The sequence below is a fragment of the Cynocephalus volans genome, chromosome X (assembly GCF_027409185.1).
Source record: "Cynocephalus volans isolate mCynVol1 chromosome X, mCynVol1.pri, whole genome shotgun sequence".
Taxonomy (NCBI): domain Eukaryota; kingdom Metazoa; phylum Chordata; class Mammalia; order Dermoptera; family Cynocephalidae; genus Cynocephalus; species Cynocephalus volans.
In genome coordinates, this window is record NC_084478.1 from 165,870,421 (window position 1) to 165,887,975 (window position 17,555).

The window sequence follows — 17,555 nt, forward strand, 5'->3', positions numbered from 1 at the left end:
AAGCCTTCTACCTGGAAATAAGGGTTTGAGTTTTACCAGCTGAAATGGTGTGGGATTTTAAAGGGACCTAGAAAGAGGACAGGATGGAGAAGAGGGAGGAAGGGAAGAAGGAAGGACTGTATGGTTTTGAAGAACAGGAAAACAAATGATTTTGTTTGAGATAAATGCAAGTGTAAAAATTCAAGAGGGAGCAGACTTTAATTCTACTGAAAAATCTTAGACAAAGAGCTTTCTGAAGTGCTGAAGATCTTTGGACAGTGAGGAAAATTGTGAAATGCCGTGAAGCTGATCGAAATCAGAGTCATTTCATCTGGTCACCCATGGTCGTGTCCATCCTACAGGAAAGCAGATGTCATTCTGGTCCAACATGCCAGCCGATTCAAAGTGTTATCACAATCATGGCTAATGTATGTTCATCGTGTTCCAGGCACTATTCTAAGTGTCATATGAATATAAACTCATTTAATCCTCACAGCACTCTATAAGGTAGGCACTATTATTATCCCATTTTACTGATGAGGAAATTAAGGCATACTATGTAAGCAGCAGAGCTGGGACATGACAGCAGGCAGTGTGGCTCTACATTCTACTCTCTGACCCTGTGTGCTAAGCTGCACAGACTACAGGGAATCTCTGTACAGCAGGAAGATACCAGTATCAAGAAGGATTGAAGGTAAGGGACTCTCTATACAGGTTCATGTTTTCACCCACCAGAAAGAATTATTTACTCTAAACAACTAACCGCCTCTCTTGGTTTTCCCCCAAATTAGAACATTTGGGCTGGCTGGTTAGCTCAGTTGGTCAGAGCATGGTGTTATAACACCAAAGTGTTTGGATCCCCATTCCAGCCAGATGCCAAAAAATCCAAACCCAGAATGTTTGAAATTTCATATCGATGGTATACATGTTTAAACTCTGGCTAGGTCTTTGAAATTGATCAATTATTAATTACCTTTCAACAGCCAAAACCTTCTTCCGTTCCTCTTCAATTTGAGTTTGAGCTTTGTCAATGTTGGAATTCTGAGTGATTAATACGTCTTTAAGCTGCTGCCGCTTTGCCATGAGTTCCTCCAGGATTTGCCGACAGTTTTCTTCAGCCTGAATGGGGAAGATCTGAACTGTAGATTTACCATCTTTTATGCGAATAAGGTCAACAGATGACCGTATTACCAATAAAACCAAGCCATTTCATTGTTCTGGGTGCTGCCTGAACCTCTATTATAGATTGTGCCACACTCTCATTCTATGCTTTTTGGAAGTTGGTAACCATTACCTGCCTCCGGCCTTCATTTGGATTCACTCCTCAGCTCACGGCCATTTGACTTCTGTTCCCACTGTCCAGTGAAAGTGGGTCTTGCTACGGCCTCGATTAGGAAATTAAACAGACATTTTCCAGGCTGTACCTTTCTGACACCCTTCCTCACGTCCTTCTTCCTGAAACTCTGGGGCTTCCATGACACCACCTCTTCTGGCTCTCCTCTGAACCTAACTAGCAACCTTCCAGAATCCCATCATTGTTCCACTGCTCTTCACTACCTACCTCCCTGCCTGGGAGTCTCAGCCATTCTCACATGGTTTCAATGGACTCCCATAAACCAGCAACTCCCAAATCTGAATCCCCAGCCTAGATAGATTTCTCCCCTTATCTACATACTCTTTAACTACCTGCTGGAAACTGCCATCTAGATGGTACAAACGCAATTCAAGCTCCACCGGTCCAGAATTTTCTCTCCTTAACCTGATCCTACTGTCACCAATCATCCAAGTTGGAACTTAGCAGTCATCGGGAGCGTCCCCCCTTGCCCACCCTCGAACCTCAACATCCCATAATTCATCAAGCTCTGCTGATCTGAAGTATTTTTCAAATCTGCCCCCAACTCCTTCTATCACTCTTATGAACCTTCAGGAGCTCGACACGTTTATTCAAGGAAGGACATTACAATTTCAATAAAGAGGCACTTCAGCCACCCACTATTACCTTGTTTAGGTTACCGATGTCTTCTCTACATTTCCGGATGTTTTTTTTTAACACGTTGACCTTATGCAGTTTCTTCTTAAGCTGACTGCGACTATATTCCAGGTGACTATTAAGCCGAGCTTTTCGTTTTTCCAATTCTAATCTAGTATAATAAAGTCAACCATTATAATTGGTAAGCAGAGTGCTTTGATTTTTTAAACTTTCCCTTATGGCAGTCTCAAAGCAATACAAAACTAGAAGGAATACTGTAATGAACCCCTATGTAGCTCTCACTCAACTGTAATAATTATCAATTCTTGGTCAATCTTGTTTCGTCTATAACCACACTCACTGCCCCTTCCCACCAGGCCTCATGTAATTTCATCTGTAAATATTTTCGTATGTATCTCTGAAAGGGAAATGAATTTTAATTCTTAATCACAAACTATAACAGATGAGAAATGATAATTCCTTAATATCAATTTGCTATCATTGCCAAATTTCCCAATGGTCTTATTAATTTTTTAAAAATTACCAGTTCTTTGAATCAGGATTGACACATTGCATACAGGTGATATATTTCTTACATCTTTTGTAATGTATGGGGGTACCCTCACTTCTTTTTCTTTAAATTACAGTTTATGTTTTTATTCTTATTATTTAGTCAGTCTTTTTGAATAGCTATTCCGACATAAATCCAAACTTGGGAACTTAAGAACGTGTTCCATCCTGATGTACTTTCCTACTTTCCAAGCTTCACAAACTCCTCATAAGGAATTCTAATGTCAACTGTAGCTCATCCTGCCCTCCCTTCTCCCTCACATACCCTGCTCACAGAATCATGTGCTCAAGAAGCATCTTAAGCACTACGGCAAATATTGTGGTAGATACTGCTGATAAGAACAACAATACAAACAGTAATATTTAATGAGAGGTTACTAGATGCCTGACAGTTGTAAAAGCTTTTACGTCAATGAACTGTCTTAAGTTGTGTGATTGTATGAGGTAAGTAATACTATCAACCCTATTTAACAGATGAGGTGACCAAGGCACAGTGAGTTAAGTAACTTGCCCAGTGACATGCACTTAGGAAGTGGTGGAGCCAGGCAAGACACACTCAGGGAGGCAGCAGAATTCTACCCGTACTCTCTGACCACACTAGTCAACTATAGGAGAAGTTAAGAAAACCTTCAAGGGATTTATTTCTGCTGCAGGAAGCAGACATACAGACTACGTAGAAGTGAAATACCTACTCACTTGGCTCAGGAACATGACACTACTCTGGCTTTCCTGTCCCCTTACTGGCTGCTCCCTTAAAGGCTCTTGCTCATCTCCTCAACTTGTCACCATCTCCTGGGATCACTTCTCTTTTCTATCCATATTCGCTCCCTTGGTGCTATCATCTATATACACAACTTTAAGTACCATCTGTGTACTGACAATGCCAAAATTTATACCTCTAGCCTGAAAGTCTCCCTTGAACTCTTGACTTGTATATTCAACTGCCTATTCTATGCCTCCAATCGGATGTCACAGACATCTCAAACTTAATACCTGGAATATACAATGGATAAGCTAGAATTAATAAGATGGTTTAACAAAGTTATCAGATGTCAGATCAATCTGAAATTTGAGACCATTTCTCTACAACAGTAGAAACCAACTATAAAAATTTATAAAATACCATAAGAATACTACTCACAAGAATAAAACCTATAAACAAACAGATTCTATGGAAAAAATACTTTTAAATTATAATAAGGGATATAGATGATTAGAATAATTGGAGAGACATTCTATTTTCTAAAATGGGATGACTTCATATTTTGAAGATATCATTTCTCCTCAAATAAATCTATATGTCCAATGTAACCTCAATCAGAATTCCAGTTAGACTTTTATGAGAAACTCAGTAAACACTGTGGTAGGCAGAATTCTTTAGAAACTCTACTGTATTTTAAAGTTGACTTCAGAACAAGGAATATGACAGGGGAAATGAGGGGTCATTTTATGATGATAAACAGATTAATTAATCAGAAAGACATCACAATCTCCAGTATGGATGCACCTAATAATATGGCTTGAAAAACATTAAGTAAAAACTGACAAAAGTAGAAGAAGATATTGACAGATCCAGAAGTACAAGGGTACTTCAAATAGTTCATGGAAAGATTAGTATTATCTTTTAATTCTATTTTTCCTTGAATTGTTTGAAGTACCTTTGTATATTTGGAAATTTCAAAGCTCCGCTCTTAGTGACTGCCATAACAACTAGACGGAGAATCAGTTAAGTACACAGAAGACTTGAGCAACACCAACCAACCTGGCCTAACTGCCAAGTACAGAATATTCCGTCCAGCACATTTCATGTGTGCATGGAACACTCACTAAGTTAGACCACATGACAGGCCACGAAACAAGCCTCAGTCACCTTAAAAGGATAGAAATAATGCAGAATATATTCTTTACCAAAATGGGATTAAATTAAAAATCAGTAACAGAAATATATTTGAAATCCCCTCCTCTTGCCAATATTTATTTAAACAACACACTTCTTTCTAAACATCCGGAGTCGTAGAGAAAAAATCACAAGGGGTATTAGAGATTATTTTGAACAGAATGAAAATGAATATACAACATACTAAAATTTGTGGGATTCAGCTTAAACACTACTTACAGGGAAACACATAGCTTGAAATGCTTATATTAGAAGAGAAGTCCAAAATACATAATTTAAATGTAAGCTTTCATCTTAAAAAGCCAAAAAAAGAAGAATAAATTAAAACTAAATAAGTAGAAGGAAGGAAACATTCAACAGCAGAAATCAATATCATAGAAACAGACAATCTATAGAGAAATTGTAAGACCACAACCTGTTCTTATAAAGGATCAATAAAACTGATACACTTCTAGCAAATATTAGTAAGAGAAGACAAATTACAAATATCAGAAATGACAGCACATCAGTATAGACCTTGAAGACTTTAAAAAGGATACAGAATACTATGAATAATTTTGTTAATAAGTCTGACAACTCAGATAAAATGCACAAATTCCTTGAAAAACACAAACTACCACAGTTTGCCAACAGAAAGAAAATAACCAGAGTTTTACTATGTCTATTAAGGAAACTGAAAATTTGTTATTGAAAACCTTTCCAGTATTGCTTGTACTATGCTTTATTTCTTTAAATCACTTACTTTTTAAATTCAATAAATCTTATTTTTAACAGGAGTTTTGCATTTATTCTTATTAATGGAAAATTAATTTTTAAAAGATTTACTGTTCTAAATGATTAATAGTATATTATTTGATATAAATTAGAAATGCTAGTAAAATTAAAAACTGTAAAAAGCAAACCAAACCACAAACCTTCCCACAAAGAAAGGTGAATGGACAAGGTTTCCTCATTGGCCAATTTTACGAAGCATTTATGGAAGAAACAGTACTAATTCTATACAAACCCCTTCAGAAAAAAGAAGAGCAGAGAACAATTTCCAGCTCATTTTATGGGTCTGGCATTAGATTGATACCAAAACATGACAAAGACAATACAAGAAAAGAAAACTACAGATCAGTGCACTTATAAAAATGCATGTAAAAATCCTTAACAATATTGTAACAAGACAAAACCAAAAAGCATACGAAAAAGACCATGATCATTTTGGGTGCACTCTAGGTATGTAAGGTGGATTAACATTCCAAAATCAATCAATATAATTTACTATTATATGTACTTACTATTAAGAAACTAAAAAAACAAAAACAAAAACAAAAAACTGAAACATACAATCATCTCAATAGATACCAGAAAGAGTGTTTGACAAAATTCAACACTCATTTATGACCAAAATGTCCGTCAAGTAGGAATAGAACTTCCTCAACCAGATAAAGGGCATTCTAAAGTTCATACACCCAACCAAGACAGACAATGTTTTTCCGCTCAGAATGAGAATGAGGCAGGATGTCTACTCACACCACTTTCATTCAACATTGTACTGGAGTCCTAGTAAGTACAATTAGGCAAGAAAAAGAAATAAAAGTTATACTAATTGAAAAGGCAGAAATAAAAATTTTCATTCACTGACAATATGACTATCTATGCTGAAAATCTTAAGGATCTACAAAAGAGCTACCAAAAATAATAAATAAATTTAGAAAGCTTTCAGGATACAAAAAACAATTTTATTTTGATATACTACCAACAAACAATTTTAAATTCAAATTTTAAAACAATTCCATTTCAATAGCATAAAGATATGACTTACAAATAAATGTTAACAAAACATGCACAAGACCTGTACACTGAAAACCAAAGACCATTTTTTAAAAAAATTTTTGGTGGCTATTATCAAAAAGACTCTAAAGACCATTAATAAGAGAAATTCAGAAAGACCTGAATAAAGATAGATACTATGCCCATGAATTGGTATTTTTAAGATGTCAATCTTTTCCAGATTGATCTATAGGTTAAACACAATCCCAATCGAAATCCTAGCAGGTATTTTACAACAACCGAAAAGCTGATCCTAAAATGTACATGGAAATGCAAAGGACTTAGAACAGGCATGGGCTTGATCTCTCTGGTCTACTACCCTCAGTGCCCAGAAGGGTGCCTGGCAGATATTTACATAGTTAATATGTGTTAAATAAATGAAGTTTAAAAGAATTATAGAGAAAAAATACAAGGAAGTGGGACAAAATGTCAACAGTTTGTATTTCTGGACAATGGGAAGTTTTCTCTATTTTCTCCAAGAGGCACATGCTACTTTTAGATTTAAATGTTATAGTTGAATAGATAATATATACATATGGTACAAAATTCAAAAGGTATAAGGATATACAAAAAGGAAAATGTCTCTTTTCTATGCTTTCAACCTCCCCAGTGGCAGCCACTCTTACTATTTCTCAACAGATGGCGTGTTTATTTCCACCAGAGTATCATTTATCTTCTCATTTTCTTCATGGTGTTTTTGCCACACAATTTTTTTTTTTTAATTTCTTTGCATTTGCATTTTGTCAATTTTTCTTTTATGGCTTCTGGGATTTATGTCATACTCAAAGGCCTTCCCTAATAAGGCCTTGTTGTTTTAAATTGTCCCATGACTTATTCTAGTATTTTTATGTCTTCATTTTTTTATATTAAAATCTTTGATTCAGCTGGAACTAGTGTGATCCTAAAGAATGAGAAAGGGATCCAAGCAGTTTTTTCCCACGTTCCTGCCACATGTATCCCAACATGAATAATTGAAGAGTGTATCTTTTCTCCATTCACGTAAAGTATCAAATTTCTCCTCATAGATCTATTTCTGGACTCTATTTATGAGCCAGTACCTCAAGGTTTACACTATGTTTTAAAACCTGGGAGTTCTAATCCTTTCTCATTACCGTTTTCAGATTTTTCTTGGCTAGTTCTACATATGAATTTTAGAATCACTTATCAAGTTTAAAAAAAAACCAAACTTGTCCATCCATGTATTAATGTGACATTTAAGTTTTATAGTAATTTAGGGAGAAACAAACTTCTTTATCATATTCACTTTAACTATAAAAGAACTAGTAACCCTTTCCTTTATGTTCATATTTCTGTTCATATCTTGCATTCTTGTTTAAGGCTTTTTTAAAATATATTTTTTCATATTTGGTAAGTTTATTTCTTAGTTAAAAGGTACTTTACGTTTTTCCCTGATATGATTGGGATAGTTTCTCCCAATATTCTGTGTTACAGGTAGTTTGTATATAAAATGACTATAAATTTTTGAATTAATTATTATGTATTTTTAATTTTTAAAAAGTTTCATTTTAATATTTATATCCAGCCACATGACTGAATTATTTTGTTTCTAATAGTTTTTTATTTCTTGTCTGGTGTTTTCCAGATATAAATGATATAACCTGCAAACAGTTATGAGTTTACCTCCTCCTTTCCAAATTTTTATACCCTATTTATTTTTCTTGTCTAGCTCTACTGACTAGTATCTCCAGAAGAATGTTAGATAACAGTGGTAGTACTAAATAGTATCCTTTGTTTCTGACTTTTTACACTTCTAGTGTTACTTCACAAAACCACAATGCTGATTTCGAATGAGATGTATTTTGTCTTATCACAGGAATCTAACTGTTCACACTAAAATATTTTTCAATAAGGCATGGATGTTGAAATTTGTCAAGTACCTTTTTCATCATCCCTGGAGTTGATCATGTGATTTTTCTCCTTTGACCATCAACATGGTGAATTACAGCAATAGATTTCCTGATACTGAGCCATCCTTATATTTCGGATATCCACTGGATAATGGTATATCCATTTTGTTGTTGTACTCCTGGTTTCTATTTAACCGTGTTTTATCTGGATATTTACAGGTAGGATTGATTTTTAGTTTCTTATATATGTGGTCCTTTTTAAATTTTGTCATCAATATTATGTTTATTCCATAAAAAATGCGTTTCTTCCTCTTCTACACTCTGAAACAGTTCAAGTACTGAACATCTGTTTAAACGTTAAACACTGAAGTTACCTCTGCCTTTAAATTTTGCTGGGATGATTCACCTGTGAAAACATGTGAGCTTGGTGCATGTTGGGGATGGGGTGGGAAGGAAGAATTTTTACTTTCTTTGCCTATGGTTGCTTGCATCCTTCGATTTTTCTTATCTTGTTTAGGGTAATTTTTGGTAATACATTATTTATTGAAAATTATCAATTTTATCTGCCTATATGGATATTTACAGACAAACAAGCAAATTAGTGTCACATTATTCTTCTAATTACCAGTGCAAGTGTAATTATGCCCCCATTCTCTGATATTGTATATCTCTGCTTTCTTTTAGAAATTATGGAATGAAAGATTTAGATCTCTGTAGAAGAATATGAATTTTTATTAGCTATTTCTGGAGGAACTGAAATAAAAATTACCTCAGGCATAATTCCTCTTAATTATGAAATAATAGTTATTACTTTTATATACATGTAAGCTGCTTGCAAACATCTTTTAATAAAAATACCTTTTTTGATCCATTTCTTGGTGCTGTTTAACATGTTTGTTCTTAAATTCACGAATATTTTCCACACCAATTTCTTCACAGAAGTGTTGAAAAATATCATCTTCTACCTTTTAAATTATTTTAAAACAGCTGGTTTAATAATTTTACAAAACATATAGACAAATGCTTCAATATAAAATTTTCCCTCATATTTTTGCGGATTAGGTCAAAAACTAATTCTACCAAACGTTACTTTATTCTGAGGAGCCAGTGCTTTCTCTTCCTTTAAGTCCATATGCTACGTCCATCTATTTTCAAATTTCTTATTCAGAAAACCCATAAAGAAATCTTTCAAATTGGCCTTATTAAGTGTTTTGGTTTTATGAAGTGTTTAATATAAAATTGGAATGATTTAGTCATTCACTTTAGTCACACCAAAATATAACATTCTATGTAAACATAGGAAATATTCTTTATCTACGAGTGGTACTACAGCATCTTAGGCAGTATAAAATCGAGAGGAATGGAGCAGAGAATTAAGAATCAAAAAGATGTGGAAAAACTAGAGTGAGCTAAATCCAACAAAATAAAATTTAGCTCAAATATTTTTAAACTCCTGAGTTTATGTACAATTATAGGATGAGAGAAACCTGTCTTAACAACAGGACATGATAAGAAGGTTCAGATTTTAGTTGAATGTACATTAAATATAAATGTAATAAGATTGATGCAGTAGATTGATCCAATTAGAATAAGCAGATAATCCAAATCATGGAAAGTTATGATTATATGCACAGAGTCCCATGATACTCTGTACCGGTGAGAAAATATTTTGACATTGTGCTTCCTTCTAGGCATTGACAAACAAAAGAGTGCATGTGGGGATGGGGTGGGAAGGAAGCATTTTCCAGGGGATGATTACCAAAACTGGCCTTAAATGCATGGTAATGTGAAATGATAAAAGAAATTGGGGATATTTAACCTGAAATAGAGATAATTAAAGAGCAGCATGAGTCCGGTTTCAAATCATGTGATAAAAGCAGAACTAAAAGCAATGGGTTGAAGTTACAGAGTCATTATCTGACAAATAACACTTGGAAGATTAGAGATAACCAACTGGGGAATAAATTAAATTAGAAAGTTCCTGTCACTTTATAAGCAGAGTCTAGATAACCAAATCTTTATTGTCTAAACAGTCAAGCACCATGCCTGGCATTTAATAGATGTTAGAAAAATTAACTACTGAGTAATTGAGGAGCCTTAAAAGATAACCTAAATGATAGTTCTGTCCCTCCTGGTGTCAAGGACAGTGGGAGAAAGGAAGAGACTAATTTTTCCATTGGGCAATGAGAGGTTGAACAGAAGGGAGTGTGCACTGGTCACTGTCTCAAGATGGGCAACAGCGGTTCTCAAAAGATGCAAGGAAACTAATTTGGCAAACCAATAAAACTTAGCTTACGTGTTGTCTCTGATAGGACAGTGTTAACTATATCATCCTTTGCTTTAGCACACACTCAAGAAGTCCTAAATCTGGTATCTGGTCTAGAACTATATTCTGTATGTCATTCAATAATAAATATAACATTTACGACCTTATCGATCTTTTCTTGAAATTCTTTAATTCTTTGTTGTCTTTCTTTGATTCCTTTGCTCAACTTAGTACATTGAGACTCAATATTTAGTAGTTCACTTTGTAGCTGAGATTGTTCCTAATAACAAAGGAGAAAAAAAATTTCAACATGCATGATAGGTGCCTTTTAGAATAAAAAAGGTATACATGAGTTAAGAGGAATTCAAGTATAGTTTGATAACAAGATTAAGTACCATAAAAATAATTAAAGGACAATAATATAACCTCAATCATAAGGTAAAGTATCTAAAAAGTACATGAATTCCTGAAACTCTGCTCGTTCTAATTTCCATCACATTTTGTGTAAGTCTGTAGTACCTGGTAAAAAGTAGCAAGGTGCTTTTTTATCATCTCTAGTTCACTCTGCGAATATTTGAGTCGTGCATGAGTTCCTTGGACTAGAGTCTGTATTTGTTTCAAATATGTTTCCTTGCGGAGTGTCTTCATTAAATCCTAAAAAAGAAGAGAAATATAAGAACATTTTACAGTAGAAAAGCACTTTCTCTTTTCAAAGTGCTTTCATGTGTAATAATTCACTGGTTTCTACATACAACAATACCCTACCTCCCCTCCTTATAAGAGACCAGGCGTTTAAGTACATTAGCCATCTGGAATAACCAAGATGCCATAAAACTCCTCAAAAAATGAATATACTTTCCAACAGGAAAGGACTAGGTATGAAAAATGAAGAACGGGGAGTGGACGTGTTCCCCTCAACACAGAGAAACGGCATCAGCAGGATGGCGTGACTCAGTGCCTCACTTTCCAGGCATCCTTGTCTTTCTGCTTGCCGCCCCCATTCCCTTCTCCCTTCCCTCACCTTGTTACTCAAACAAATTAACTCCCTCGTACATGTTCTGTATTTTTACTCCAAGTACTTATGACGTACAAGTACGCGAGGTATATATATATATTCACCTATCTGTGTTGGTTTTTCAGGCTTGTTTTGCAAATTTAGAATCATATGGATAGTGCGTTTCTGCATTTTACTTTTCTCATTCAATTACTCACAAAACTCAACTGATGAAGCTCTAAATTCATTCTTTCAATGGGTGCATATTATTCCGGAGAGGGACTGTACCAAAATTATTCAACTACTCTCTTAATGATGGGCATTTACTTTGTTTCCAGGTTTTTGCCACCACGAACAACAGTACAGCATACCTGCACGTATGCCCTCAAGTACTGGTGTTTTTATTTCCATGCAATAAATTCCCTGGGTGAGATTCATGGGTCAAAAGTATTCACGTTTTTATTTTAATAGCTGATACTGGATTGCTTTCCCAAAAGGTGTAATAATTCACATTTCTATAACTAATGTGAGTACTCTTTTCCTTACATCTCTGCCTGCAATAAGCATTTTACATATATATTTATTTTCCATGTCTTATTGATAGGCATAAAGTAATCTTAATTTGTATTCCCAAGTACTATATTCTATATAAAACATTTCTTTATGTTTACTGACCACATGGATTTCTTCATTCGTTGAATTATCTAATCCTATCCCTCGCCCAGGTGTTTCTATCATAATGTCTTCTTCATGTCAATTTGCAAAGAGTTCTTCCATAGGATACAGCCTATGCTCTTCATTGAAAACTTGTTTAAAAATGTACACAATAGGGGCCAGCCCATGGCTCACTCAGGAGAGTGTGGTGCTGATAACACCAAGGCTATGGGTTCGGATCCCATATAGGGATGGCTGGTTAGCTCACTTGGGAGAGCATGGGGCTGATAACACCAAGTCAAGGGTTAAGATCTCCTTACCGGTCATCTTTAAAAAAAGAAATGCACACAATGGCTTTTATCCTCATTTAAAAATTATTTTGCATTCATCTTTTAATCCATCGCGAATTTATATATGTCATAAGATGGGGCACAAAATTACTTTCTCTAGATGTGCTAATACCATTTATTAAATAACCTATCCTTTTGCCTCTGAACTGAAATGTCATCTTTGTTATATACAGAATTGTCAAATATACTGGGCTCTACTTCTGGAATTCCTAGTGTTGCTATCTATCCATTTCTATGCCAATACTACATCAACTAGATTCCGATGGTTTCTCAGAGTATTCTGTGTGCCAGCAGAGGAAGTCCTACCTCACTCTCTTTTATTATATATTTTTTGACTAGTCTCAAGAAAATTCACTTGTAAGAACCAGAATATCATTTTATCAATTAAAAACTCCTTGGTAGTATTTTAATTAAAATTGTATCCAAGTTATATATTAATGGAAGGTCTTCTAACCTATGAATATAGCATGTCTTTCCTTTATGTTATTTTATGTCGTCCAATAAGACATACTTTTCTTTTCAAATTAAATTTTTTTTTATTCATTGTGCTGTTTATGGGACACAGCTTGTTGTTACAACACATGCACATATTGTACAATGTTCTAATCAGAATAATTGGCATTATCTCTCACCTAGACATTCATTCCTCTGTGGTTATAACATTCAGGATACTCTTTTGTGGCTGTCTTGAAATATACTATACAATATTATTAGGTACTGTCACCCTAGGGCACCAGGACTTATTCCTCCTCTCTAACTGTAGCTTTGTACTGGGCCACCACCCTGTCCCCAGGCCCCTCCCCCTCCCTGCCTCTGGTAACCACTATTCTACTCTCTATTTCTCTCCTTTTGTCTTTTTTTCTTAATTGACTCATGACAATTGCATATATTTATGGAGTTACTGTGCCTTCATATTTACATTTATTCCTATTGTGAGAATATGTTTTTCCCTTTTGAGGTGCACAAATATAAACTATACATTTATATTCATAAGGGAAGTCAGTCTTTAGTTTTAGTGTTTTACTATCTTTATAGTATTTAATATTAAGGTTATACTATCTTTATCAAATGAACTGGGAAGCTTCCATATTTTGCATGATCTAGAATGGTTTACACAACATTAGAATGATTTCACATAGACCTCACCTAGCTATAAACCCAGAGTCTTCTTTTTTTAAATTGTGGTAAAATACACGTAACATAAAATTTACTATCTTTACTATTTTTAAGTGTATAGTTCAGTAGTGTTTAAATATTTACAATGTCATGCAGTAATCTTCTGAACTCTTCATTTTGTAAACCTGAAACTCTAAGTCCATTAAACTACTCATTCTCCATTCCCCCAGCCCACTGTACTCACATGTATATACCACATTTTTATCCATTCGTCCATCGATGGACACTTGACTTGCTCCTACCTTTTAGCTATTGTGAATAATGCTGCTATGAACATGGGTGTACAAATATCCCTGAGACCCTGCTTCCAATTCTTTTGGGTAGGTACCCCAAAGTAGAATTGCTGGATCATTCTATTTTTGAGGAAACACCATCCTATTTTCCACAGCAGCTGTACCATTTTATATTCCTTAAGCCTTTTTCAAATGGTAGATCAGCCAACTAACAGTGGCTTTAAATATATTGGTTTTTTATTTCCCCCAAACCAAAGCAGTCTAGGGTGATGCAGTTGCTCAACAATGGCACCCACTCTCACTTTCTTAGTTCAACGGCTTTTATATCGTGCTTGCTTTTCTCTTGCTGCAAGATTGCTGCTACAGCTCCAGGCCTCTTGACTGTGTTCTAGTCAAGTACAAGAAAATGCAAAAAGTAACAGTAACACTTACATTTATATCTCATTGGCCAAAACTGTCACATGGCCACCCCTAGCCACAAGGAAACTTGGGAAATCAAGTCCTCTTAGTGTTTTATGATTCTACAATAGAGGCAGGTAAGGAAGGAGGAAGATGTGCATGGGGACTGGGCCAGCCAATTACATAATGCCTGCTACTGCCTGTCTTTTCAAATGTCCCACATTTTTCTGTTCAATTTTGGTAATTAATATTTTCTGAAAATAATTTCTTCCAGGTTTTCCATTTTTAAAACTATATAGTTATTTGCATCTCATATTCTTTAAAGGTTTTTAATTTTCTCATTCCTGATCTGAAAATAATTTCTTCCAGGTTTTCCATTTTCTGAAAATAATTTCTTCCAGGTTTTCCGTTTTTTAAACTATATAGTTATTTGCATCTAAGATTCTTTAAAGGTTTTTAATTTTCTCATTCCGGATCACGTATGTTTGCTTCTGGCTTTTCTTTCCTACATTAGGGTTGCAAAGAGTTTATTGTATTAGTCATTCAAAGGAACCAGGTTTTAGATTCATTTGTCCCTTTTCTAAGATGTAATTAATTTCAGCTTTGAAAAGTAATTCCCTTTTATGTTTTTGGTATTTTGTGGTTGTTCTAATCTCCTAAGTTGAGTAATAACTTCCCTTGTATTTCATCTTTCTTCTTTAATAATTAAAACATTTCACTCTTGATGCAGCTTTTACTGTGTCTCAAAAATAATGGTAGGAGGCATATTCATCATTTTCTAGGAATTTTGTAATTTGCCTCTTGATTCCTTGTTGATCCCTAAACTATCTCCAAGTACACTGAATTTCTATGTAGGCAAAGACTTTTTTTGGTCACTATTTCTAACTTCATGGAGTATGATCAAGGTGACCTAACGTGTACGTTTAAGAAACTGTTGAGGTTTCTATTGCGTTCAGCATGTGATCAGTTCCTCTAAGTGTTTCATGGGTATTGTTCATTATACTTCACATTTATTGAGCCCTTATGTTCTTTGCAGCTTCTATCTATTAACCTACTTAATCCCCTTAACAAGGTTATGGAATCGGTGCTATTATTATTCCCATTCTACTGATGAGGAAACTAAAGCATAAAAGCCTGTGAATAACTTCGAGTCATACCACTAAAATGTTTCACTATAAGTTTCATCTTTATTAAGAAGTATTCTCACTTTAAATACCTAGGTGCTGTGTGCTGCAAACAGGTTTATAATGGAGAGCTTTGTTTCTTACTACATAACATCTTTGTTCAAGACATTTAATAAATCTTTATTAAAAGTGTACTATACAACCCAAGGATTTTTAACTTTAAATTTCACATTGTCTGATATTGTCACTACTTTTTTTGTTTGCATTTGTCAGGTGCTCATGCCATTATTTTCAACATTCAATTTTAAGATGACTTCTTGTAAACGACACATTTAGCTTTTTAACCTATGACAACCTTGGTCTTTTAATGGGAAAATTAAATCCACTCATTTACCGTAATGTCTATTATACAAAAATTTTATTCCTTCCATTTTTTGTTCTTTTCATTCATTTTTGTTGGTTTGCTATCTGTTCTTTTGTTTAAACTTTGGTTCCACCTCTTACCCTCCTACCCCTCAAGATTCAATCTTTAGAATATTCTAATTTCCTCTCTTCACAGATGAGAACTTTGGAACTTATTTACATCTCTCTCCATTACTATTATGTTGGTTTTGCTGTTAGTTTAGCACTGTTAATTTATTATAATTAGGTCCAATTTAATTCCTGTGGTGCTTAGAGTACTTTCTCTAGTATCTTTGTCACATGGAGTATATGAATGACATAGTCTCTGAATCTGCTTGTCTGCAGATTCCTAAAAGGTAAATGGTATCCTGGGCTACAATCCTTTTTCCTGTGGCTATTATTCCACAGTACTAACAAGTTCTGTAGTCTATAAGCTTCATTTTTTATGTATAAAATTTTTTTTGAAAAGTGTGAGGGAGGGTTGTTTAGCACTGATTCTATAACTTAAGCAATCACAAATTACACCAAGATCTTCATTATAGTGGGCCTTTTCTCACCAAACCTTCATGGGACTGACTATATCCTTTCAATGGTATATTAAGATTCATTCTCAAATTAGAGAATTATTTTTAAAATGTTTCCTCTCCTCTGTGTTCCTTTTCATCCTTCTGAGATTTTATTATTCTCAAGTCAAGTTCCCCACGTCTATCTGGTATGTCTCTATTAGCAGATATCTTTACTTCATGATTTCATTATCTTTGCAATTTTGTTCCCTTCATTGAGATGCTTCTTCTATTTGGTCTCTCAGGTTGCTAATTTGGTTGTCAACAACAGGAATCCTCTCCTTCAATTCATCTACTTCATTCTGTAGCTAAGAAATATTTTTAGTTCCAGAAGGTCTTTCTGGTCTTTCTTTTTCTTCATTTTTTTTTTTTTTTTTTTTTTTTAGGCAACAGCGGTTGGGGTGAGGGTCAAAACTATACTGAATCTCCTTAGAACTCCTTTATTTTGTTTTTGTTTGTTTTGTTTTTTTATTCAAGTTGTTGCCTGGCTCCTGGAACACCTCAAATCCTTTTAGGTATTTTTTGCCCACTGAGGATCAAGTTTGGGTATTAAAGCACCCTAAAGAGCAGCAGCCCCACAACTTACCTGTTCAGCAAATAATTAGCTTTCTGGGATTCAAGACCAGCCATACCCCAATGGGACAAATTTAACTTACCCTTAGGATCCCCATGTCCTGATACTTCCCCTGGTGCTCTTTACAGATGAAGAGGATGAAGCCCTGCATCAGCTTTTCCGAGCAGCCTCCCCCAGAACCCAAGATATCATGTCCACCCAGCTGTCACTTGGTTCAGATGAGACACAAATCTGGCATTCATATGGAACAACAAAAGACCCCAAATAGCCAAAGCAATCATGAGCAAAAAAAGTAAAGCTGGGGTCATTAAGTTTTCTGACTTCAAACTATATTACAAATCTGTAACATAGCACGGTACTGGCATAGAAACAGACATGTGGACCAATGGAACAGTAGAGAGAACTCAGAAATCAACCCACATATTTACAGCCAACTGATCTTTGACAGAGGCCCCAAGGATATACACTGGGGAAAAGACTATCTCTTCAATAAATGCTGGTGGGAAAACTGAATATCCATTTGTAGAAGAATGAAACAATCTGTACCTTTCACCATATACCAAAATTGACTCAAAATGGATTAGAGACCTAAATATAAGGCCTGGAACTTTAAACTCCTCTAAGAAAACGTAGGAGAAATGCTCCAGGATATAGGACTGGGCAATGACTTTATGAATAGCACACCAAAAGCACAGGCAACAGAAGAAAAAATAAACTAA

At 34.8% G+C, this 17,555-nt stretch overlaps 1 protein-coding gene across 1 annotated transcript in view; it reads right to left on the reverse strand.

The window, feature by feature from the left end:
• The window catches only part of LOC134368506 (structural maintenance of chromosomes protein 1B-like), a 74,559-nt gene that overhangs the window by 23,647 nt on the left and 33,357 nt on the right, over positions 1–17,555 (reverse strand). The window contains exons 13-17 of the mRNA XM_063084951.1: positions 10,887–11,021; positions 10,531–10,647; positions 8,960–9,066; positions 1,979–2,120; positions 953–1,098 (exon numbers count right to left, since the gene is read on the reverse strand). Coding sequence (XP_062941021.1) covers positions 953–1,098; positions 1,979–2,120; positions 8,960–9,066; positions 10,531–10,647; positions 10,887–11,021 — 647 coding nt within the window. The remainder of the gene's footprint in view (positions 1–952; positions 1,099–1,978; positions 2,121–8,959; positions 9,067–10,530; positions 10,648–10,886; positions 11,022–17,555) is intronic.